General features: G+C 43.0%; 1 protein-coding gene across 2 annotated transcripts in view; it reads left to right on the top strand.

Moving 5' to 3' along the window:
- The window catches only part of LOC131958500 (fibroblast growth factor receptor 4), a 122704-nt gene that overhangs the window by 61306 nt on the left and 36522 nt on the right, over positions 1-24876 (top strand). The window contains exons 3-7 of one of the 2 annotated variants that reach the window (XM_059323586.1): positions 8224-8307; positions 13364-13438; positions 14079-14121; positions 15163-15377; positions 23748-23877. In XM_059323586.1, the coding sequence (XP_059179569.1) occupies positions 8224-8307; positions 13364-13438; positions 14079-14121; positions 15163-15377; positions 23748-23877 (547 nt within the window). Of the gene's footprint in view, positions 1-8223; positions 8308-9392; positions 9409-13363; positions 13439-14078; positions 14122-15162; positions 15378-23747; positions 23878-24876 lie in introns of those variants that run through there. The other variant, XM_059323595.1, reaches the window with a different exon arrangement.

The following is a 24876-nucleotide window of genomic DNA, read 5'->3' on the forward strand; positions in this document are numbered from 1 at the left end:
ATATTTTGTGGGAAATGGGGTCTTATATCAATATTTAGTGGGAAATGGGGTCTTATATCAATATTTAGTGGGAAATGGGGCCTTATATCAATATTTAGCGGAAAATGGGGTCTTATATCAATATTTAGTGGAAAATGGGGTCTTATATCAATATTTAGTGGGAAATGGGGTCTAGAAAGCTACAAATGTGGGTGTAAACGCCATCATATCACATGAACATAAACATGCACGACATACACAACATACACAACTATGTATCGTTGTGAGTCACGTGATTGGCCCGTATTTCAAAGGCATGTGCTGAATTCCCTCCAGTCCGATGATTTGTGTCAAAGGTTTTCATCTTGGCTATGCTTTGATCGCCCGTATTGAACTTCTCTGTTGCCATTGTTGTTGGCGAGAGACGATCTCATAAGCTTAGACTGATACAAATGTAATGCGTGCAACCTTGATAGGAATACAGCTTTGGTGTTGAAGTGGTTATTTTATAGGTTGATATGTTTTTTCTTTGTTGTGTCGATATGGTAATGAATGTGTTAATACAGTAGTGTTGAGATGGTAGCTGTTTTAATCATGATAGGTAGCGACTGTTGAATAGTTGTTGTGTTGATACGGTTGCAAGTGTTGATGGGGTTTAGCCATCGTTGTGTTGATGGGGTTTAGCCATCGTTGTGTTGATACTGTGGCAAGTGTTGATACTGTGGCAAGTGTTGATACTGCGGCAAGTGTTGATACTGTGGCAAGTGTTGATGCGGGTAACAAGTGTTGATGTGGGTAGCCATGGCTGTGTTGATACTGTGGCAAGTGTTGATACCGTGGCAAGTGTTGATACCGTGGCAAGTGTTGATACCGTGGCAAGTGTTGATACCGTGGCAAGTGTTGATACCGTGGCAAGTGTTGATACCGTGGCAAGTGTTGATACTGTGGCAAGTGTTGATACCGTGGCAAGTGTTGATACCGTGGCAAGTGTTGATACCGTGGCAAGTGTTGATACCGTGGCAAGTGTTGATACCGTGGCAAGTGTTGATACCGTGGCAAGTGTTGATACCGTGGCAAGTGTTGATACCGTGGCAAGTGTTGATACCGTGGCAAGTGTTGATACCGTGGCAAGTGTTGATACCGTGGCAAGTGTTGATACCGTGGCAAGTGTTGATACCGTGGCAAGTGTTGATACCGTGGCAAGTGTTGATACCGTGGCAAGTGTTGATACCGTGGCAAGTGTTGATACCGTGGCAAGTGTTGATACCGTGGCAAGTGTTGATACCGTGGCAAGTGTTGATACCGTGGCAAGTGTTGATACCGTGGCAAGTGTTGATACCGTGGCAAGTGTTGATACCGTGGCAAGTGTTGATACCGTGGCAAGTGTTGATACCGTGGCAAGTGTTGATACCGTGGCAAGTGTTGATACTGTGGCAAGTGTTGATACTGTGGCAAGTGTTGATACCGTGGCAAGTGTTGATGTTGGTAACAAGTGTTGACGGGGGTAGCCATCATTGTGTTGATACTGTGGCAAGTGTTGATGCGGGTAATAAGTGTTGATTGGGGTAGCCATGGCTGTGTTGATACAGCAACGGGTATTGATACACCTGGCCCAGGTATTTTAAGAGCGGAGAATGTGTTGGATGGCGGCGTGTGGCGGGGCCTGCAGGGGAAGCAATTTGGACAATAACAAGATGTGATTCACTGTTTGGGTTGGATTAGATCTAAGTCAGCGCTCCTCAAACTTCACTGTACAATCGACCCCCCCCCCCCTCTCTTTATACTCAAGGTTGTATTTTGTATTTTTACAAACAAAATTTTTTTTAAAAATTTAAAAAAAGTTTTTCACTTTAAAAGTTCCCATATCTATGTGATTGGCGAATCACTTCAGCAAATGTTAAAACGATGCTGTTACAAGAGATCTTGAGGATCATCGAGTGACGGTACTTACTGGTATTCGTTGTTTATTTTTTGTTTCTTTTTTTTGGTGCGTGTCTGTACGTCATAAGACGTGAACAATGTGGTCACGGGGATCTTCTCGTACGGCCGCGCATCTATATTCCTAAACTGGATGTCTTTCTGGGACGGTTTTCATTTCATCACAGGGGGGGGGGGGGGGGGGGGGGAAGGGGGGGTTGGTTGAAGCTGGACTTTGTGGGGTTAGTTTGTTTGGTTTGGTTAGACAAGATGTGAATCGTGAAGGATTAGCTGTTTGCCAGGTAAACTTGGCGAACGGGAGGCCTTCGGGTGACGTAACGAGGCTATGACGGCACTTGTCTAGGTGATGGTGTCGATGACATCATGATGACATGACACTAGCTGACATATTGTGTTAATGACGTTATGAGGTTAGGTGAAGTTCGTAGCTTATAGTGAGAATTTCCTCTGGGTAACTCTAAAGTTTATACTCCCCGTATTGAATCCATGATAGACTAGGGAGTCAACACCCGCAGTGTAATGCAACTGCTAAACCGACCTCACCCCTCCCCCAAAAAAACAACGCCGTATCGGGTACGCGTGGTTCACAAATTACAAGCCATTTGACTTTGACACTCCAAACACAAATCCTTAACCAAACCTGAAAAGATTATCTTTAAAAATTTTAAATGAAACTAAACACTCCAACCCTTACAATTCCAGCAGCGAGGTTAGGTTATGACACTACACACATCTAAATTTGGAAATCATGCTGTTGTTTTGTTTACATAGCAACCTCTGGGTGTTTAGGTCTAGGAATCTCAGATGCGCGTCACCGAGTGCGTGTACTATTTTTAGGACCAATCCCACTATGTTGCCAGCTATTTTTGACCGCGGGTAAGTTGGAACATCAAACGTGGTTTCTATTAATAGCCGGTCTACCTCTAAGTGTGATTGTTCGGAATCCATCGGGATAAGTGTCACATCAGAAGATCAAAAAGGTGAAAGTAAAAAAAAAGTTTTAAATTCAGAATTTTTTTTAAAAGTTTCGCAGAAATATTCGACATGTGTTTAAAATTATCAAATGTGATGTAACCTTTAACCTTTAGTAAGTTGAACTGTTGGTTCAACCCATTGACATTTGTTTTTAAAATGGCGAGCATGAAAGATGTGTTAAATATTTTAAATTTTTAAAATGACTGGTCAAATCACGTGATATTGGTCAACCCCCCCCCCCCACACACACACACAGAAAATTCATTTTACCGGTGTCCTTTGAATTACTACCCAACTAAATTTTAATGCGAGTCCACCTAACCCTACCCGATTCCCATCAACCTTGACCTACTAATGTCAAAGGTTGAAAGTTACGAAACGATTTTTTTAAAAATCTATCACCAGTGTTTTAAACCTTAGTTCATGTATTAAAAATAACCCCCCCCCCCACCACTCCAACCCTAAAAAAATATTTCCACACACCCCAACACTAAAAGTTTTTTCCCTAAAACGTTTGTCATGTTTTTCCTTACACAACATGCATCTTAGCACCGAACGTGAGTACGTCAACGTTATACGCGTCAGTTGGTGTGTGTGTGTGTTGGAGGGGGGGGGGGGGTAGGTAAGCGCCAGGTAATCGACTTAACACCTGTTGGTCTATCCACATCACAGTTCTCGTCTGCTGAAATTTTGGTCTATCCACATCGTAGTTCTCGTCTGCTAAAATTTTGGTCTATCCACATCGTAGTTCTCGTCTGCTAAAATTTTGGTCTATCCACATCGTAGTTCTCGTCTGCTAAAATTTTGGTCTATCCACATCGTAGTTCTCGTCTGCTGAAATTTTGGTCTATCCACATCGTAGTTCTCGTCTGCTAATATTTGGGTATATCGTAATTCTCGTCTGCTAAAATTTGGGTCCATCCACATCGCAGTTGTTGTCTGCTAAAATTTTGGTCTATCCACATCGTAGTTCTCGCCTGCTAAAATTTTGGTCCATCCACATCGTAGTTCTCGTCTGCTAAAATTTTGGTCTATCGCAGTTCTCGTCTGCTAATATTTTGGTCCATCGTAGTTCTTGTCTGTTTAATTCTTCAATATAATAGTGTCAAATAGAAAAGTAAAAGTCCCCCCCCCCAATCTTCCCCTGCTCCCCCTCTCCCCATTTCTCCCGAAAAAAAAACCGACCCCCACTTCCGTGAGTAAACAAATTGTGTTGAATGATAATGGGTGGCACAGGCATTACAAAAGTTTACAGAATAACAAAGCTGGTTGAGGGGGGGGGGGGGGAAAAGATGTGAAGTTAAGAGTTGGTAGGGGGGAGGTTGAGAGGTGGTACGGGGTGAGGTTAAGAGTGGGGAGGTGAGACTGAGAGGTGGTTTCTTTGATAAAAACTAAGTCGGTGAGAAAAACATGTCGACGTTGGTTTTATTTTTTTTGTCTGTTTGGACATTTTTTTATGCACGAGGAAACTATCGTTCGTTTCAAGTCGCTGGGTGATCGGTTCTTGACTCTGACTCATGACTTTTCTTGTCATGGTTGTGACGCATGACTTGTATTGTCATGTTGATGACGCATGATTTTTCTTGCTATAACCATGGCCTGCATGGGCACTGGACGGCAAACACCACAGACTGCAAGAGAAATGGACAGATGGTCATCTAAAATGGTTTTAAATTAGTTTTAATTTGGTTATTGATTACCGTTAAGTTTTAAACTAAATCAAGGCCATTGTTTAAACAGTTGTTGATATTTTACCTCTATCATATCTAATTAATCTTAAATAAAAATGTTTATTTTTTAAAATTGTATTTATTTAGTGAAATTAATCGATTGCATTTTTCTTTAGATTTAAGAAAAAAATCAAACGGATAAGAAAACAAAAGCTTTTTTTTTCTCTAATAATATCATATGAAGTGCGAGAAATTTATCTTTTTATTTTAGCAATTAGGGTATTGTGTGCATCGTTTGAAATTGTTCTCATTAAAATAAGTTTAAAATTACAAAACACGATTATACTAATAAAAAAAAAATACCTTCGTTAGTTCTACAAAAAAAAAAAATAATCTATCTCTACAAACAAACTAAATCGCGAGACTCCTGGCCAACATTTGTACGCATGCGCATCATGGGGCAGAATTTGTGCGCATGCGCAAATCGTTGTTCAAGTTCCGCCAATTGATAGCGTCTGCTGCTTGAAGTTTTGAACATTTTTTTTTTCAAAGCAACGACCTTGACGTGTAAAGACGGGCGTGGAATGTCAGACAATTACAGGCTAATTAGTCATGGATATATTATCATATGTACAGGTGATGAGAATTTCTGGAACTCGTCGCGTATTTTACCTGCATTTTCTTTTAAACTGTCTTTGAAATATTTAAGAGATGAAAACATAAAGAAATGGAAAAAATTAGAAAAGTTTCTTTTAAATTTATTGTTTTTTTATTATGTTTTTTAATTTTAAAAAAAAGAGACTACTTATCATTTCTCTAATGCTATTTTTTAAAAAATATCTTTATTTAAACATAGGTTACTGAAGACTGCTTACACCTAGAATTACAAGAGAAAAAATATTTAAGACGTTTACTGAAATTATACCCACTTGTATGCGCACTGTAATTTATCTATAAAATGTTTTAATAAAGTTTGAGTGGCGGATATTTATATTTTAAATAAATATTTATAAGCACAAAATATGATAACAATGTAATATTTGTATCAGGGTAAAATACGTTTATAATTGCATCTACGAAAGTCTTACTTAACTACATGTACGGCTAGATGATATGAAGTGCTACTCAAGACACTATGCGGAGCGTTCTTAGCTCGGCTCTTCTGCCTCCATAGTCACTAGACAAGATTTTTTAGTGACAACAATTTCCCTGACGTCCGCCTGTATGTCCACTTGACAAGATGTTGACCAGGCTAGTTTGAATGACAACTGTTGCTTGTCATGACGCCGGTCTGTATGTACACTAGACAAGAAGTTGACCAGTCCAGTTTGAATGACAACTGTTGCTTGTCATGACGCCGACCTGTCCTAACCCGCCCCCAGACCAATTCTACGTTTACCTTACACGTGCATCTAGCACCTGGCAATGATAAGACGTGCCACATTGGCGTGCATGTTTGTCTGATTATTATGACCTACCTGGTGTGCATGCGCTGTATTAGCACTGGTCTGGTGCCGGCATGGAGGTGCTGTTTTATTTGGAGCGAATTGAGGCGAAAATTTGTTTCACCTTTTTGCTATTGACGGGTGTGTGTGTGTGTGTGTGTGTAGGTGTGGGGTGAAGCATGACTCGTGCCGGCGATGGTGTTGTTGGTTAGGATTAGACAGTTTATGGTTATGGTTGAGTTCGTCAGGACTTTTTGTGTATAGTCTTTTCGATCATGTATCATTGGTCAACATTTCGGTGGTCATGTTCTGTTGGTCAAGTTATAGGCCAATTGGTCAATCATAGATTGCCAAGTCCTGTGGATCATTTGCTCATGTCTTGATCATCCAACTTGTATTGGGTCAACTTGTCAAGACTTGTAGGTCATTAGGTCAACACTTGTAGGTCTAAATCTGTGAACTCCAGCTGGTCGAACCCTGAGCTGTGAACTATTGACAAGTCATGGTTGTACCACACCCCGCATAGACCCAGTACAGCTGGGTATTTATAGTTTTGATGTCTATTTTGGTCTCCCAAGTGAAAACAACCCCCCCCCTCCCACCCTGTCCTCAATGGTTAACTCAGCTAACCGTTCGCCGCACATCAAATAATGACGTCATTAGATCGCACCACGTCAGCTTTAAACAATAAGAGGAAGGGTGGGGACTGGGTTGTGGGAAGAGAAGGGGGGGGGGGGAGATTTACCTGCAACCAAAACTCACCTTCCTAATGGTTATATATATATATTTCTTTTTTATTCTTAAATAACACGAACCTTAACTCCGTCAAGATTCGGGACCAGACAGTGCAGTCTGGCAACCCACAGATACACACACACAAAACAGGTTTGAAATCTGGCCAATCTGATTGATCAAGACGTACATTGACACCTGATGTCGTGCCGCATGTTCTGCCCGACACGACGTGCTTCGCATGTTCCGCCCGACACGACGTGCTTATAATAAATAACACGTTAACACAACCCAAGACCCAATTAAACGTTTTTTTTTAAACCCCGAGCTCAACACGAAGCACACAGACGTAAACATGACGGAAATCAAAATATGCAAACAAACAAAAAAAAATGGCGGGATGGATCTAAGCAGGTGTGGAAGGTGAATCTCCAACATTTCAATGTCGGACTCTTGACTTTGTGGTTGTAAAAGATCTCGTTGATGATGATGTTGTGACCTCCGGTGAACGTATTTTAAATTTAACATTTTATGTAGTTGTAAAATACACATTTAAAACTTAAAACTACTGGTATGAGAGATGTGTGAGAATATGAAGCGTATGGATACAATTAAGATAAATCATTGAGTTGTACGAAACTTGATAAAATGACAGCTTTGTGTTTGGCGGTACTTCAAAATATTAACCCAGTGAGCTTATGAAAGTGGTTGTAAGCAACAAAATTATGGAATTAACTTTTTTTTCTAACGTAAACAATGGCCTTGGCTGGGTTTATAAATATTGCATTCTGCAAGACGGGAGACAGGTGTTGGTGGGATTACAGACAGGTGTTGGTGGGATTACAGACAGGTGGGTTTAACGGGTGGGGGGAGACGAATACCCGCCACAGGCGTCAGAAATATTTCTGGCGAGTATTTAGATGTAAGTGTGTAGGTGAAGCTTACCTGTAGAGGTGGGTGAAGCTTACCTGTAGAGGTGGGGGAAGCTTACCTGTAGAGGTAAAGCTTACCTGTAGAGGTAAAGGTTACCTGTAGAGGTAAAGGTTACCTGTAGAGGTAAAGGTTACCTGTAGAGGTAAAGGTTACCTGCAGAGGTAAAGGTTACCTGTAGAGGTAAAGCTTACCTGTAGAGGTAAAGCTTACCTGTAGAGGTAAAGCTTACCTGTAGATGTGGGGGAAGCTTGCGACATTTTATGTTTGCCAGTAGAAAAACTTGTGACATTTGATATTTTTACATTCCCTAGTTCCAAAACTTGTGACATTTGATATTTTTACATTCCCCAGTTCCAAAACTTGTGACATTTGATATTTTTACATTCCCTAGTTCCAAAACTTATGACATTTGATATTTTTACATTCCCCAGTTCCAAAACTTGTGACATTTGATATTTTTACATTCCCTAGTTCCAAAACTTGTGACATTTGATATTTTTACATTCCCCAGTTCCAAAACTTATGACATTTGATATTTTTACATTCCCCAGTTCCTGCCGTTAGAAAAACAAGCAGACGACAGTGCATGCCGAGACACAAAAACTTACAGAAGCTACAACATGGACTGCAGTCTGGTGAGTACAATATGTCACGTGGTTACCGTACTTCTATGGGGGGGGGGGGGCTACAACATGGACTGCAGCCTGGTGAGTAAAATATGTCACGTGGTTACCGTTATTCTATGTGTGTGTGGGGGGGGGGGGGGGGCTACAACATGGACTGCAGCATGGTGAGTACAATATGTCACGTGGTTACCGTTCTTCTATGTGTGTGTGGGGGGGGCGCTACAACATGGACTGCAGCCTGGTGAGTACAATATGTCACGTGGTTACCGTTATTCTATGTGTGTGGGGGGGGGGGGGCTACAACATGGACTGCAGCCTGGTGAGTACAATATGTCACGTGGTTACCGCTCTTCTATGTGTGTGTGTGGGGGGGGGGGGCTACAACATGGACTGCAGACTGGTGAGTACAATATGTCACGTGATTACCGTTCTTCTATGTGTGTGGGGGGGGGGGGGGCTACAACATGGACTGCAGCTTGGTGAGTACAATATGTCACGTGGTTACCGTTCTTCTATGTGTGTGTGGGGGGGGGGCTACAACATGGACTGCAGCCTGGTGAGTACAATATGTCACGTGGTTACCGTTCTTCTATGTGTGTGGGGGGGGGGGGGGCTACAACATGGACTGCAGCCTGGTGAGTACAATATGTCACGTGGTTACCGTTCTTCTATGTGTGTGGGGGGGGGGCTACAACATGGACTGCAGCCTGGTGAGTACAATATGTCACGTGGTTACCGTTATTCTATGTGTGTGGGGGGGGGGGGGCTACAACATGGACTGCAACCTGGTGAGTACAATATGTCACGTGGTTACTGTTCTTCTATGTGTGTGGGGGGGGGGGGGGGGCTACAACATGGACTGCAGCCTGGTGAGTAAAATATGTCACGTGGTTACCGTTCTTCTATGTGTGTGTGTGGGGGGGGGGGCTACAACATGGACTGCAGCCTGGTGAGTAAAATATGTCACGTGGTTACCGTTCTTCTATGTGTGTGTGTGGGGGGGGGGGCTACAACATGGACTGCAGCCTGGTGAGTAAAATATGTCACGTGGTTACCGTTCTTCTATGTGTGTGTGTGGGGGGGGGGGGCTACAACATGGACTGCAGCCTGGTGAGTACAATATGTCACGTGGTTACCGTTCTTCTATGGGGTAGGGGGGCGTAGGTTACATAAAGATGTATGAATGTTAAGTTCCCTATTACAAGTGAGCTGAGGGGTGGGTGGGTGGGGAGGGGGGGGAGGGCGATGACGTCACTATCAGCTGTAAATTAACATAAGGTTTAAAGTTAAGCTTAATCACGAGTACGCTAAATAGAGATTGTGACTCGCTGATTGTAACACTTCCGGTCATGTCTGACAATGGAAAACATTGTGTGTCTGGGGGACATAACCACACATTGTGTGTCTGGGGGACATAACCACACAACCATGGGGAAACTTTTTTTTTCATGTGTTAATGAGATAGTCGTGTTGGGGGTGGGGGAGTTGAAAAGGGGGGGGGCACATTTAGTGCTAGACGGATCAGTGAGAAGGTGGGGGGGGGGGGGAGGGGGGCACTAGAGTATTAACATGTAATGCAGGCTAATCAGAGTGGGATAGGGGAAGTTTTTAGTTGTTTAGGAGAGTTCGGGGCGTGGCAGATGGGTGTTTGTGGACCGTGGAGAGTTTGGGGCGTGGCTGAGGAGTAAGGGGCGTGACTTATGGCAGTACGGGGCGTGTCAGAGGAGTCTTTGGGGACCGTGGAGAGTTGGGGCGTCAAATGTAGGAGGAGTAAGGGGTATGGGTTTTCATGAAAATTTCGCTCATATATCAAACACTGGTGTGTTCATTAGACCGTGTCTTACTAACTCAGCTGACAGTGCTTACAAAGGTTTTAAACAAATATGCTATAAATAGAAGTAACCCTTCAGTTGTAAGGTAATGAACTACCCCATCATTACATCATATTACTGCGAGTTCATGTTTTTTTTTAAAACTTTTTTTTTTACAACCGGCTGTTTATAAATAATTGATGACGTCACTAGAAAAATCCCTGAAACGCTCCACTAAAATCACGGCCACAATTAATTTTCTTTCTCCACCTGATTGGTGCCGAATGTGGCGGGATGTAGAGAGGGGGGGGGGACGACTGCAAATCTAACCTATGGAGGAGGGTGGGAGGTGGGGGCTGCATATCTAAACGATGAGGGGGGTGGGGTTGGGGTCTGCACATCAAAACGATGATGCACATCAAACGGCCCGGGTCGAGGAGCCGCGGTGAATGAAAACAAGGTGAGCTAACCTGGCGTCATCAGGTATTGAATGGTTTCCCTAATGGGGAGGTGGCGTGTGGGCAGGGTGTTCACGTCACGGGGTCAATTATCGACTCGACAAATCTATTGCCCTCACAAACTCAATCAATGATCAGATCTATTGCCCTCACAAACTCAATCAATGATCAGACAAATCTATTGCCCTCACAAACTCAATGATCATTGATTGAGTTTGTGGGGGCAATAGATCTGATCAGACAAATCTATTGCCCTCACAAACTCAATCAATGATCAGACAAATCTATTGCCCTCATAAACTCAATCAATGATCAGACAAATCTATTGCCCTCATAAACTCAATCAATGATCAGACAAGCACTGATGAACATGTGGATTGGATGAACATGTGGATTGGATGAACATGTGGATTGGATGAACATGTGGATTGGATGAACATGTGGATTAGAAACAGGTGGACTCTACTTCACCTGCCCCGTGGGCCGTCATGTTCGAAAGGGCACTTTCCTTACCCCTGAAGTATTGTCGCAGGACCTAAGAACTGACTGCATTAACACAACAAACTTAGTTGGTATCACGTGACTTCTACAGTCTTCGGGTCACGTGGTGTCTCTAATGTGACCAGATCGTTAATCGGATGGTCTGGAGAGCAGATAACTGAGTATAGATTGTCATCGTTATCCTTGATTAGACGGAAGAGCATCGTTAACTATAAGCCAGACGGGGGTGGGGGGTGGGGGGGGGGGGGCGACTTTTTTAAAAGCATGAAGTTAATTGGACCGTGACGAGACTCCAGAAGATTGGAACCGAGGGCGGTCCCCACCACGGCATGGTCGAGTTTAATTAAGTCGGGCTGGGAGGAGAAATATTAGTCGGTGTCAATAATTGATGAGGCCCACAGATAGCTAGGGTAGGAGGGATGTGTATAGGCGAGGTAACCTTAGTCAATGCATTATTTAGAATTTAAGTAAACTAAGGCAAGATAGAGTTGTGCTTTAGGCAATGTAACGGTAGGCAAAGCGGTATTTAAAATGTAGGTGAAGTTGTGTTATATATGAAGTTCATTAAGCGAAGGAAGAGTCATGGTTTAGGAAATGTAATTGTAGGTAATTCAGGGTCGAGAATTCAGGCAAACTACGGTTAAAGGCTGAATCGTGATTTAGGCAATCTAACCGTCGGCAAGGCGGTGGAGAATGTAGGTGAAATTCTGTTTTCAAAAACACAAAATATTTAGTAATCAGCACCGCAAACTTTTCACGATACACGTTTATAACAAAACATTATCACTCGTCGGAATCCACGTTCTTGTGTTCATCGATTCTTATCTCCCCCCACCCCCCTCTCACACACGCCCCCACCCCCACCCAGCCGACATGTCTGCGTGGGACAAGAAAATAAACATCTTCAGCTGGCGATTTAAAAAAAAAACCAACACAATCAATCACAGTATTGTGTAATGATACAGTCAATTATGTTCTACACAATAACACAAAAATGATGCCCACAGCCAGAGCGCGGGCACAAATCGACAAGTCAATTAACGATTTCGCAATAGAAACCAATTGTTCGCGAATCAATTTCACTTTTAGTTAACCCCGTAATGACGACAGACAGGTTTCGTTTTTTGTTGTTGTTTTTTATTTATTTTTGGTTTCACGTTCCAACAAGCGCGTCACGATTCAAACCCAGCAAATGGGGCTGGGGTTTTGTTAAGTTTAATTACAAGTCATTTAATTTTAGAAGGTTGTTTACGGCTCTTATTGCGTCAGTGCCAGATTTTTATTTTATAAATCTCGGAATAAAAAAATGGATCAAAAAAGATACGGCGCTCTGGGGTTTAAAAGGAAGGAGAAAAATAAAAAAAACAAGCGATAGTTTTTGTTCTGTTGAAAAATATAAAATTCCCCAACTTTTTTATTCGCCTGTCCAGGTCTTCAATAACTATTAATAGAAATCACGAATCAATTAAAAAGTTGAATGACAAATGACAGGGCTCAATATTTATTCAATTGATTTTTCCTGTATGGAAGACTACCCCGGGATAAAAATAGGGGGAATATTTAATGCACGCGTACAAAAGGGTTAACAATCTCCTTGACCCAAAGCGTGATCTTTATGTATGGGGCGTTTTAATTGGTCAATATGGGCACGTGAGGATGGTATGGGGACTGGGGGGGGGGGGGGGTTAAAACATTACTGGAATATTGTTTAGAAAATGTATATCGACAAAGTATTATGAAGTAAGAGACTTGTGGTGTGGTGTATACCATAAAGACGATGAAAGTGTGTGACATCACATAACACATCTGTGACTACTATGTCATCTATACATACTTTAGTACAGAGTACACCGTAGTGTATCATCGTTTTGATAGCAATCATTGATTGTGGGAAAAATATTTTTTTTAAAAAACCACTAACAAATTGCAGAATATAGTTTAAAAATCAACTAACAACTGTAACTACCTAGACAAATGTAACTAAATCCACTTTCAAATTATGGAAGAAACCGACTCAAACTTTTGAGTTAAGGTGAAACAGTGTAAACATTATAACGCAAAAAGTTTTTTTTTTCTGTTTAAATATGTGTTTTTCAGTGTTTGACCTGTGTGTCACGATGACAATATGACATCTGTGTGAATGACATGTGTGTCGCAATGCCATAACATATGTGTGTATGACATGTGTTTCACAATGACAACATGACATCTGTATGTATAACATGTCTGTCGCACTGACAACATGACATCTCTGTGCGAATGACATGTGTGACACCATGTCATCTCTACTTGCAGTGCTGGGACGCGTGCTTTAACCTGATGTCCAGCGCCAGCCTAGTCAACTCGACATGCGACAACAGCCAGCACAAGGTAAGTCTTAGTTCCATCCTACAGCTTTATGGGTGTCATTTAGGTGTCATTTAATTGTCATTTAGGTATCATTTATTTGCCATCTATTTGTCATTTAGGTGCCATGTTGTTGCCATCGTTTTGTCATTTCTTTGTCGTTTATTAGCCATTTAGTTTCCATTTTTGTGTCATTTAAGTTTTATTTCATGTTAAACTCAAGCAACAACACAAAGTTACAACCAAATGTCTACGTTAGAAAGTACGGTAAAGCTACGGCCGAAGTTGGACAGTTGTACAACAGAAATCGATCATTCTACACTTACACGCTTCTAATTCAATGTACAACAGAGCTGAATTCTACATTCACACATTTCTACTTCAATTTACAACAGAACTGAGTTAAACATTCACACATTTCTAATTCAATGTACAACAGAGCTGAGTTATACATTCACACATTTCTAATTCAATTTACAACAAAGCTGAGTTAAACATTCACACATTTCTAATTCAATGTACATCAGAGCTGAATTATACATTCACACATTTCTAATTCAATTTATAACAGAGCTGAATTATACATTCACACATTTCTAATTCAATGTACAACACAACTGAGTTATACATTCACACATTTCTAATTCAATGTTTTCACTTGTAGGGTGTCAAAGTTGCCTGTGATTTCGTACAGAGAAAACCAAAAGGTAATTATCTGTTTTATTCAACAACAAAAAAAAAAACTTTTAAAAAATCAGAATTCTTTTAATTAAAAAATTGATGTTGAGTACAACTAATGAAGGCTAAAATACTAACTCACTGTTCAATTATTGTTTTATGATAAAGTCTTTATCAACGAAATGTCAATTATCTTCATGAATCAATGAACTGTTGGGTGACTGAATGTGCTATTCCCTGTGTCCGTGTAGCACTATATTATTGTCATTTTAACCAGTACTCGAATATGCCCTCATCAAAGCCATGTCTACCCGTACTGGAAAATCCTTCATTCAAATCGATTTCGATCAGTACTCGAATCCGCCCTCATCAAAGCCATGTCAACCAGTACTCGAATCCGCCCTCATCAAAGTGTACATTTGTCACTCAACGTCTCTATTACTTCCGACAAATGCGACGACTACAATGCCTAATAAAATGTCAGCCCGATACTGATTCCATCGGAGCCTTCGATTTCTCTGGTCAGAAATGCCTGCTGGTTAAAAAAAAAAGTTGCAATGACCGTATTGTGACTATTATAGGATGTGTTAATGGGTGGATCGATTATTTTCCAGTGTAAAAATAGATTTTGTGCCAGTGGGGTTAGCGCTGTGGTGCATCAGTCGGACGCCATCTTGTGTAGTCACGTGATTACACCGGACATCAGTCGGACGCCATCTTGTGTAGTCACGTGATTACACCGCACATCAGTCGGACGCCATCTTGTGTAGTCACGTGATTACACCGCACATCAGTCGGACGCCATCTTGTGTAGTCACGTGAGACGAGATGATTCACGTACACTAGCCGCCTACAAACACAGGAATCGTGAAACCTCACTTAATCTCACATACATTAAGACCAGCCCGAGTTTGAAATGCATTTAGAAACAAATGTAAAAAAGAAAAATTATATAAATATTGTTTGATGTTGAAATTAGCCATACCCCCCCCCCCCACATATCCCCCTCCCCCACCACCCTCTGTAACATGTAACATTGTTACACAACTGATGTTCTCTCTCTCCTATAGGCCCCAGCCTCCACGGGACTTGGAAGTTCCCTGAGAACGTCTCCGTCGTCTTGACCCAGGCTATGTTGACCATGTCATGGAAACCGCCCGTCCTGGTGTCCGGTCCGAACGAGACTGGGTCATCCGATGACGTAACCAGGCCCCGCCCACTTGTTTACGTTCTGCTGAGCCGGAACAAGAACGAGAAGGATGTCCAGTACGCCACGTTTGAGCAGGTTGGTCTCGTGTGTGGGGGTGTGGTCTATGGTGTGGTCTGTGGGGGGGGGGGATGTGGGGGATGTGGTCTATGGTGTGGTCTGTGGGGGGGGTGGGTCTGTGTGGTGGGTGTTGTCTGTGTGGATGTGGGGGATGTGGTCTATGTGTGGGTTGTGATCGGTGTTAGGTGGGTCGCTGTTGGAGTGCCTGTGGGGATCTTTTTTGGGGGGTTTCTGTGTGTTGGGGGGGGGGGGTGTCTCTACGTGTGTTTGTGTGTGTCTCTACGTGTGTTTGTGTGTGTCTCTACGTGTGTTTGTGTGTGTCTATAAGTATATGTGTGGGGTGGGTGTGTTGTAAGTGGGTGTGGTGTGAGTGTATGGAGGTTTATGTTAGAGAGTGTCTGTGTGGGGGATCCTGTGGGTGTGATCTCTGTGGTAGGTGTCTGTGTACAGTACAGTTGTCCATCGGGGTGTCTGTTCTGGGGTGTGTGTGGGGGGGGGGGGGAGTCTGTGTGGGGTTGGTCTCTTACATATTCTACTAGATTTCGGTTTAAAAATGTGTCTATCTAGAAAACCCCATCAATTGGACAATGATTTAATCTTCTCACGCAACTTTTTAACCCAGCATGTCAGGGATCACAGGTAGGGCAGAAGTCGAGAAAGTTATCGGCCTATTCACTTATCTGCCCTTATCTGCCCTTATCTGCTCAACATGAGAAATCAATCAGGCTCGAGTATTGTCTCCCATTGATAACAGCCTCTCGCAGAAAGGTCTCTGGCATTCACTGAAAGGTGTCTAAAGGGGAATAATTAAGACACGGATCGTGACGTTGCTGATACTGATGGTGGGGGAGGGGGGGGGGCATTTCTCTTGTGTCGAGATCAGGGGAGCTAATGCCCGACGTTCGTGTCAAGATCAGGGGGGTTAATACCCGAGGTTTGTGTCAACAGGCGGAGAAATATGTCCGACTTTTGACATTTATCCTCGCTGCACGTTATCATGATTAATTTCTTGATGATGTATTGGGCCACCATGTTTGGTCAGTCTAAGTTTGTGGGATCTGTCAGCACAAATTAGACGTTTTCTTCAACTGTCCCAGTTGTGCTTGTTTCTCCTGTGGTAATCCATCTTTCTTGTGCTAGTTTCTCCAACTGTCCCCAGTGGTAACCCATCTTTCCTGTGCTTGTTTCTCCAACTGTCCCCAGTGGTAACCCATCTTTCTTATGCTAGTTTCTCCAACTGTCCCCAGTGGTAACCCATCTTTCTTATGCTAGTTTCTCCAACTGTCCCCAGTGGTAACCCATCTTTCTTGTGCTAGTTTCTCCAACTGTCCCCAGTGGTAACCCATCTTTCTTGTGCTAGTTTCTCCAACTGTCCCCAGTGGTAACCCATCTTTCTTGTGCTAGTTTCTCCATCTGTCCCCAGTGGTAACCCATCTTTCCTGTTCTTGTTTCTCCAACTGTCCCCAGTGGTAACCCATCTTTCCTGTGCTAGTTTCTCCAACTGTCCCCAGTGGTAACCCATCTTTCTTGTGCTAGTTTATCCAACTGTCCCCAGTGGTAACCCATCTTTCTTGTGCTAGTTTATCCAACTGTCCCCAGTGGTAACCCATCTTTCTTATGCTAGTTTATCCAACTGTCCCCAGTGTTAACCCATCTTTCTTGTGCTAGTTTCTCCAACTGTCTCCAGTGGTAACCCATCTTTCCTGTGCTAGTTTCTCCAACTGTCCCCAGTGGTAACCCATCTTTCTTGTGCTAGTTTATCCAACTGTCCCCAGTGGTAACCCATCGTTCTTGTGCTAGTTTCTCCAACTGTCTCCAGTGGTAACCCATCTTTCTTGTGCTAATTTCTCCAACTGTCCCCAGTGGTAACCCATCTTTCTTGTGCTAGTTTCTCCAACTGTCCCCAGTGGTAACCCATCTTTCTTGTGCTAGTTTCTCCAACTGTCCCCAGTGGTAACCCATCTTTCTTGTGCTAGTTTCTCCAACTGTCTCCAGTGGTAACCCATCTTTCCTGTGCTAGTTTCTCCAACTGTCCCCAGTGGTAACCCATCTTTCTTATGCTAGTTTCTCCAACTGTCCCCAGTGGTAACCCATCTTTCTTGTGCTAGTTTCTCCAACTGTCCCCAGTGGTAACCCATCTTTCCTGTGCTAGTTTCTCCAACTGTCCCCAGTGGTAACCCATCTTTCTTGTGCTAGTTTCTCCAACTGTCCCCAGTGGTAACCCATCTTTCCTGTGCTAGTTTCTCCAACTGTCCCCAGTGGTAACCCATCTTTCTTGTGCTAGTTTCTCCAACTGTCCCCAGTGGTAACCCATCTTTCTTGTGCTAGTTTCTCCAACTGTCCCCAGTGGTAACCCATCTTTCTTGTGCTAGTTTCTCCAACTGTCTCCAGTGGTAACCCATCTTTCCTGTGCTAGTTTCTCCAACTGTCCCCAGTGGTAACCCATCTTTCTTATGCTAGTTTCTCCAACTGTCCCCAGTGGTAACCCATCTTTCTTGTGCTAGTTTCTCCAACTGTCCCCAGTGGTAACCCATCGTTCTTGTGCTAGTTTCTCCAACTGTCTCCAGTGGTAACCCATCTTTCTTGTGCTAATTTCTCCAACTGTCCCCAGTGGTAACCCATCTTTCTTGTGCTAGTTTCTCCAACTGTCCCCAGTGGTAACCCATCTTTCTTGTGCTAGTTTCTCCAACTGTCCCCAGTGGTAACCCATCTTTCTTGTGCTAGTTTCTCCAACTGTCTCCAGTGGTAACCCATCTTTCCTGTGCTAGTTTCTCCAACTGTCCCCAGTGGTAACCCATCTTTCTTATGCTAGTTTCTCCAACTGTCCCCAGTGGTAACCCATCTTTCTTGTGCTAGTTTCTCCAACTGTCCCCAGTGGTAACCCATCTTTCCTGTGCTAGTTTCTCCAACTGTCCCCAGTGGTAACCCATCTTTCTTGTGCTAGTTTCTCCAACTGTCCCCAGTGGTAACCCATCTTTCCTGTGCTAGTTTCTCCAACTGTCCCCAGTGGTAACCCATCTTTCTTGTGCTAGTTTCTCCAACTGTCCCCAGTGGTAACCCATCTTTCTTGTGCTAGTTTCTCCAACTGTCCCCAGTGGTAACCCATCTTTCTTGTGCTAGTTTCTCCAACTGTCTCCAGTGGTAACCCATCTTTCCTGTGCTAGTTTCTCCAACTGTCCCCAGTGGTAACCCATCTTTCTTATGCTAGTTTCTCCAACTGTCCCCAGTGGTAACCCATCTTTCTTGTGCTAGTTTCTCCAACTGTCCTCAGTGGTAACCCATCTTTCCTGTGCTAGTTTCTCCAACTGTCCCCAGTGGTAACCCATCTTTCCTGTGCTAGTTTCTCCAACTGTCCCCAGTGGTAACCCATCTTTCTTGTGCTAGTTTCTCCAACTGTCCCCAGTGGTAACCCATCTTTCTTGTGCTAGTTTCTCCAACTGTCTCCAGTGGTAACCCATCTTTCTTGTGCTAGTTTCTCCAACTGTCCCCAGTGGTAACCCATCTTTCTTGTGCTAGTTTCTCCAACTGTCCCCAGTGGTAACCCATCTTTCCTGTGCTTGTTTTTCCAACTGTCCCCAGTGGTAACCCATCTTTCTTGTGCTAGTTTCTCTAACTGTCCCCAATGGTAACCCATCTTTCTTGTGCTAGTTTCTCTAACTGTCCCCAATGGTAACCCATCTTTCTTGTGCTAGTTTCTCCAACTGTCTCCAGTGGTAACCTATGTTCCCTCTAAGGACCAAGAGTGTGTGTGCAAAAAATATGTTGTGTGCGCGGTGCTAAAAATGACTTGGGCAAGTTAATATGTATGTTTAGGCTTGCAATTAAGCAGAGTAATGAAGGCATGCATTTTGATAAATTAATAGAATAATGTGTAGGACTAGTGAAACTATTGCAATTAAAAGAAGATACGAATCCCATCAAAATAAAATAAAATACGCAATAGAAACTTTCAGAGTTATACTTAGACAACAGGTTATGTGGTCGACTTACTATGTTAGTGTAATGCAATCATGTTAATGTTAATACCATAACGGTAATACAAATACGACAGTTTTACATGTTAACCATATTAAAAAGCTGACTTGAAAACAAAATTAGCTAACCTTTCAGGGGCATTCATTGCAATTTCTCGCGTCTAACCTTGCCTTGCTTCCACACCTTATATGCTTTGTTTAAATCCACATCCTCTCCAGCATTTAGATATAATTTAATTCGCATTAGATTTCCCAAATGTGTGGCTTCAAGTCTATTTCGTGCTTGCACTTTAATGCTGTTCATAAGACTAAAACCTCGCTCGCAATCAGCGCTGGATGCTTGAAAAGTACAGCATATGTCAATTAACTTTGCCAGTGAGCTAAATTGTTCATCGTTTAAAGCAACTCCTGCGATTTCGGATAGTGAATTTACTGAACCTGATTTGAGTTTTTCGCTGATCTGAAATTTGAAGTCATTGTATTGCGTGATAATTGACTCTTCATTTGTTGTTTGTAACACATCTTTGTACTTTCCGCACAGTTCTTTAATCTCTTTGACGCCAAACTCAAATGCACAATTTTTTAAACCAGTATGATCAAAAGCTGACCAAAACTGAAGTTCATCTGCTGGAAACCTTACATTTAAATGATCGCAGACTGATCGTATAAACTGTATGATTTGTCTTGTGTCGATTCCTACGTTCTCATTCAAAATTTTCTTGGCTTTATCATTCCAATAAACATCTTCACTCAGGTATTGTGCTTCTAATTTGCGTATTTTAGAAATGCAAAATTGATGTGCTTCAATAGATGATAAATTACTTCGCTGCAACAACATTGATAGATTAGCTAATTCAGTTAATACATCATTAACGGTATACAGAGCAACTTGATACAGGGGATCTCTTAATGATTTCAAAATATAACCACAAACAGGATCATTGTAGTCTTGGACTTGTTCTTCACAGCATCAAGATTTCTAACAAAAGCACTGACAGCAAAGTGACGTGACAACCAAGGAACTTCGTGAATTGGTCGAAAAAAAATTACATCCATATCATGCACCTTGGCCAATTCTTCAAGTGCGCCCTTTTTAACTGAAGATCGACTAAATAAAGTGTAAACAGTGCGTAAGAGAACCTCAATATTTTTAAACAAATTAACATCTTTCCAAGCGTCAGAAAGTGCCAAGTCTTCTCGATGAGCAACACGGTGCTGTTCAACAAGATGGGGGACCTTAGCCTTCAGTAAAGCAGCTAATCCCTTCCTACGGCCTAACATAACCGATGCCCCGTCTGATGTTATCATTACCATGCGGTTCATGTCAAGTTGATGTTCAGTGTAGTACTGTGTTATGGCTGCCTCCAGAGCTGAGGCATCACATGCAGTAAGCTGAATTATCCCACCAAAAACGGTTTTGTAGAGTAAAGAATTGACTGGACGAAATTTAAAATAAAGGATTAGCATTTTATGTACAGTTATGTCAGTACTTTCATCAACTATAAGCGTGTGAAACTATGCTACTCGAAGTTCTGTCAGTATGTTCTTTACAACCACCTTGTTGATTGCTTCAACAAACTCAAAGGCGTAGTTCTTACTTCGCCAACTGTCTGGTATAGAAACATACTTCCCCATGTGGTTATGAATCAGTTGTACCGACAGCATCGAGGCGTTCATCCTAATGGCGAGAAGAACATTATCCATTAGGATTCGAACTTGATCCTCGTTTGAACGCTGGCGCTCATTTTGTTCAATTCGTTCTTCTCGCTCATTGTTAGTTTCAACCAGCAGACGTTTAAGACCAGTCCCATTTGAGCGGTTGTACACAATCGCAACATTTTCTACGTGAACACGAGACAATAAATGACGTTTACAGTAGTCAAGCTTCCATGATTCCCAGCGCTTTCCTGTGACGAATTCGTTGTCTTTGTTGGTTTTGTTACACGCACTAGCAGCACAGAACTTACACTTCAGTCCAATCTTATTCTTATCTGAATATTCATAGATGCTTCCTAATTCAACTGAAACATTCTTTGAATCGGGCGTATCGGTTATTACTACTTTAACTTTGATACATTTCAGTTTAAACGAATCTCTCGCTTTTTTTGGCTGCATTGTTTTACCGCTTGTTACACACATTTTTCTTTTCAACATTTTCAAATAGCACAGAGTAGTAAACTTTTATTCCTTATTTACCAAACCGGTTTGTGAACACTGAAACAGTTCAATCCAGGTGCACGTAATGATCCCAAGAATTGGATATATAAAGTATATAAATCCTTAAATCAAAAAGCAAAAACACATCCACCTCTAGTAGCGTAGAATTTGCATCTGACTTGGGTAAATCGTCAAAGTATCAAGGAAATGGGTGGGGTTGGGAGATGGGAGAGGGCAGTGGCAATAAAAAAAAACTTGCATGGTCAGCCAGTAGCCGCAATCCCTTTTAGGTATTAGGTGTCAGTGCTGCGGTCAGTTTTGGGGTAAACCATTAAATCAAGCAGAGGGAGTGTCACCCAGACATTTGGTCGGTACACCGCTCAGGTGAGAGGCAAGTCATAAACTAGACCTGTGCTATGACAACCGAGGTCAGAAACATTAAGTATCAGCTTGGTCCAGGCCAGTCAAACACAAAGACTGTTTGTTTAGCAAAACAGGCACTAAAAATGTCGCTTAATTCAAGCCACTGACCACAATTTTTTTTTAGTGAATCAGACTTGCCCGACGTTCTGATAATCTGTGCGCGGCATCAGAAAATGTCTGCGCGGCATATTTGTAAGTGCTGCGCGGCCGCGCAGCCGCGCAGCTTAGAGGGAACACTGGTGGTAACCCATCTTTCTTGTGTTAGTTTCTCCAACTGTCTCCAGTGGTAACCCATCTTTCTTGTGCTAGTTTCTCCAACTGTCTCCAGTGGTAACCCATCTTTCTTGTGCTAGTTTCTCCAACTGTCCCCAGTGGTAACCCATCTTTCTTGTGCTAGTTTCTCCAACTGTCCCCAGTGGTAACCCATCTTTCTTGTGCTAGTTTCTCCAACTGTCTCCAGTGGTAACCCATCTTTCTTGTGCTAGTTTCTCCAACTGTCTCCAGTGGTAACCCATCTTTCTTGTGCTAGTTTCTCCAACTGTCCCCAGTGGTAACCCATCTTTCTTGTGCTAGTTTCTCCAACTGTCTCCAGTGGTAACCCATCTTTCTTGTGCTAGTTTCTCCAACTGTCTCCAGTGGTAACCCATCTTTCCTGTGCTAGTTTCTCTGTCGTGGTAACTTAAGTTTCTTGTCCCCTAACATAGCTGAGGAGCTAAATTGAGCTTTACCTTTAAATATATATTTTTAAAAACCTCTAGACAAACCACTTTGGTGTGTATTGTTTACGTTTCACTGCTGTGTGAGCATAAAAATGCCGACTTGTAAACACAGCACTGAATCCACGCCAACTTCAGTTCATTTTTTTTTTGGTAGGGCATTTCCCAGTCAGTGTTAGAGTTGATCTGACTGGCTTGTGACCTTTGACTCGTGACCTTAGGCGCGTGCAGGGTCACGTGACTTAAATACCTGGGCTTGTTCCTGGAACCTTTTAAGACCCCTCGATGTCAGCGTCTATTGTGTGAAAACAAGGTTCTCTCCTCCTGGCCCGAGTGGAGTTGCCTCCCCTTGTGCATGTTTGAACCAGTGGAGTCAATTATTTCCCCGTCACTGTCTCGGTTGATGCAGGTGGTTCCATTCCGCTCACGCGCGCATGCTTCAGTCTAGTATGTACCTGACCCCCAGCCCCACCCCAGGTAACACCCCTCCCTCCCGCACCCCTGTACACACGGCTGTTCCATATATTACTACCAACGACGTGTTATATGTGGTGAATCCCGTTTAAACGATACAGGAAACTTGTACGCGGAAGATCTGTTTAAGACATCAGTTTCATGCGCTGAACTTGAACTCTACGTCTAATATTGTTGTAGTTTCCGTATTAAGAGTTACATTTTATCTGTTGCTCAACATAGTTCAAATTGCTTTAGATCATCAACTCATTGACTCGGCACATGTTTTCACAGAATGATCTCTCATGAAAGATGATCCCCCACAAAAACAAAACCCACCAACACACACACACACACATTATCCTATAATATCCGCCCATTTCCCATGTCCCCCTCAAGCACTGACCCCCACTTACCCCGACCCCCACTTACCCCGACCCCCACTTACCCCGACCCCCACTTACCCCGACCCCTACTTATCCAGACCCCCATTATAATGACCCCCTCTTATTGTGAACCCCACATACTCCAACCCCTACTAATCATGACCCCCCCCCTCTTACCGTGACTCCCCACCTACTCCGACCCCCACTCATCATGACCCCCACCTACTCCGACCCCCACTAACCACGACCCCCACTAACCACGACCCCCTACTCTTGCAGTTGGTGTCCACCAAGCTAATCAGCAGCAGTGACAACGTACCCCTCACGCCTGAGTTTATCCTGGAGGCGGTCAGCGAGGGCGGGGTCATTGCCAGGGTCGAGGTCACCCCGGAACCCTTGTTTGTGGCTGGTAAGTTCTGCTTGTCGTAACTACACTCAGTCCCCCTATTGAGACTAGATTTTCTTTCAGACATTCATTCCTTCGTATCACATTCTCTTTGTCTCTTGTATCACCATCTTACCTTCGAATCTTGTTTCACCACCTTCCCTATGACTTTTGTATCACCACCTTCCCTTCTATCCTTGTCACCATCTTCCCTTCAACTCTTGTATCACCACCATCCCTTCTATCCTTGTATCACCACCTTCCCTTCGACTCTTGTATCACCACCTTCCCTTCTACTCTTGTATCACCACCTTCCCTATGACTTGTATCACCACCTTCCCTTTCTACTATTGTATCACCACCTTCCCTTCGACTCTTGTATCACCGTCTTCCCTTCGACTCTTGTATCACCGTCTTCCCTTCTACTCTTGTATCACCACCTTCCCTTCTACTCTTGTATCACCACCTTCCCTATGACTTGTATCACCGTCTTCCCTTCAACTCTTGTATCACCACCTTCCCTTCGACTCTTGTATCACCATCTTCCCTTCTACTCTTGTATCACCGTCTTCCCTTCGTCTCTTGTATCACAGTCTTCCCTTCTACTCTTGTATCACCACCTTCCCTTCTATTCTTGTATCACCACCTTCCCTTCTACTCTTGTATCACCACCTTCCCTTCGACTCTTGTATCACAGTCTTCCCTTCGACTTTTGTATCACCGTCTTCCCTTCGAATCTTGTATCACCACCTTCCCTTCTACTCTTGTATCACCACCTTCCCTTCGACTCTTGTATCACAGTCTTCCCTTCGACTCTTGTATCACAGTCTTCCCTTCTACTCTTGTATCACCACCTTCCCTTCGACTCTTGTATCACAGTCTTCCCTTCGGCTCTTGTATCACCACCTTCCCTTCGACTCTTGTATCACCACCTTCCCTTCGACTCTTGTATCACAGTCTTCCCTTCGACTCTTGTATCACCGTCTTCCCTTCGACTCTTGTATCACCACCTTCCCTTCGACT

This window comes from Physella acuta, unplaced genomic scaffold, assembly GCF_028476545.2.
Source record: "Physella acuta isolate Inbredline_101_S28 unplaced genomic scaffold, ASM2847654v3 ptg000085l, whole genome shotgun sequence".
Taxonomy (NCBI): domain Eukaryota; kingdom Metazoa; phylum Mollusca; class Gastropoda; family Physidae; genus Physella; species Physella acuta.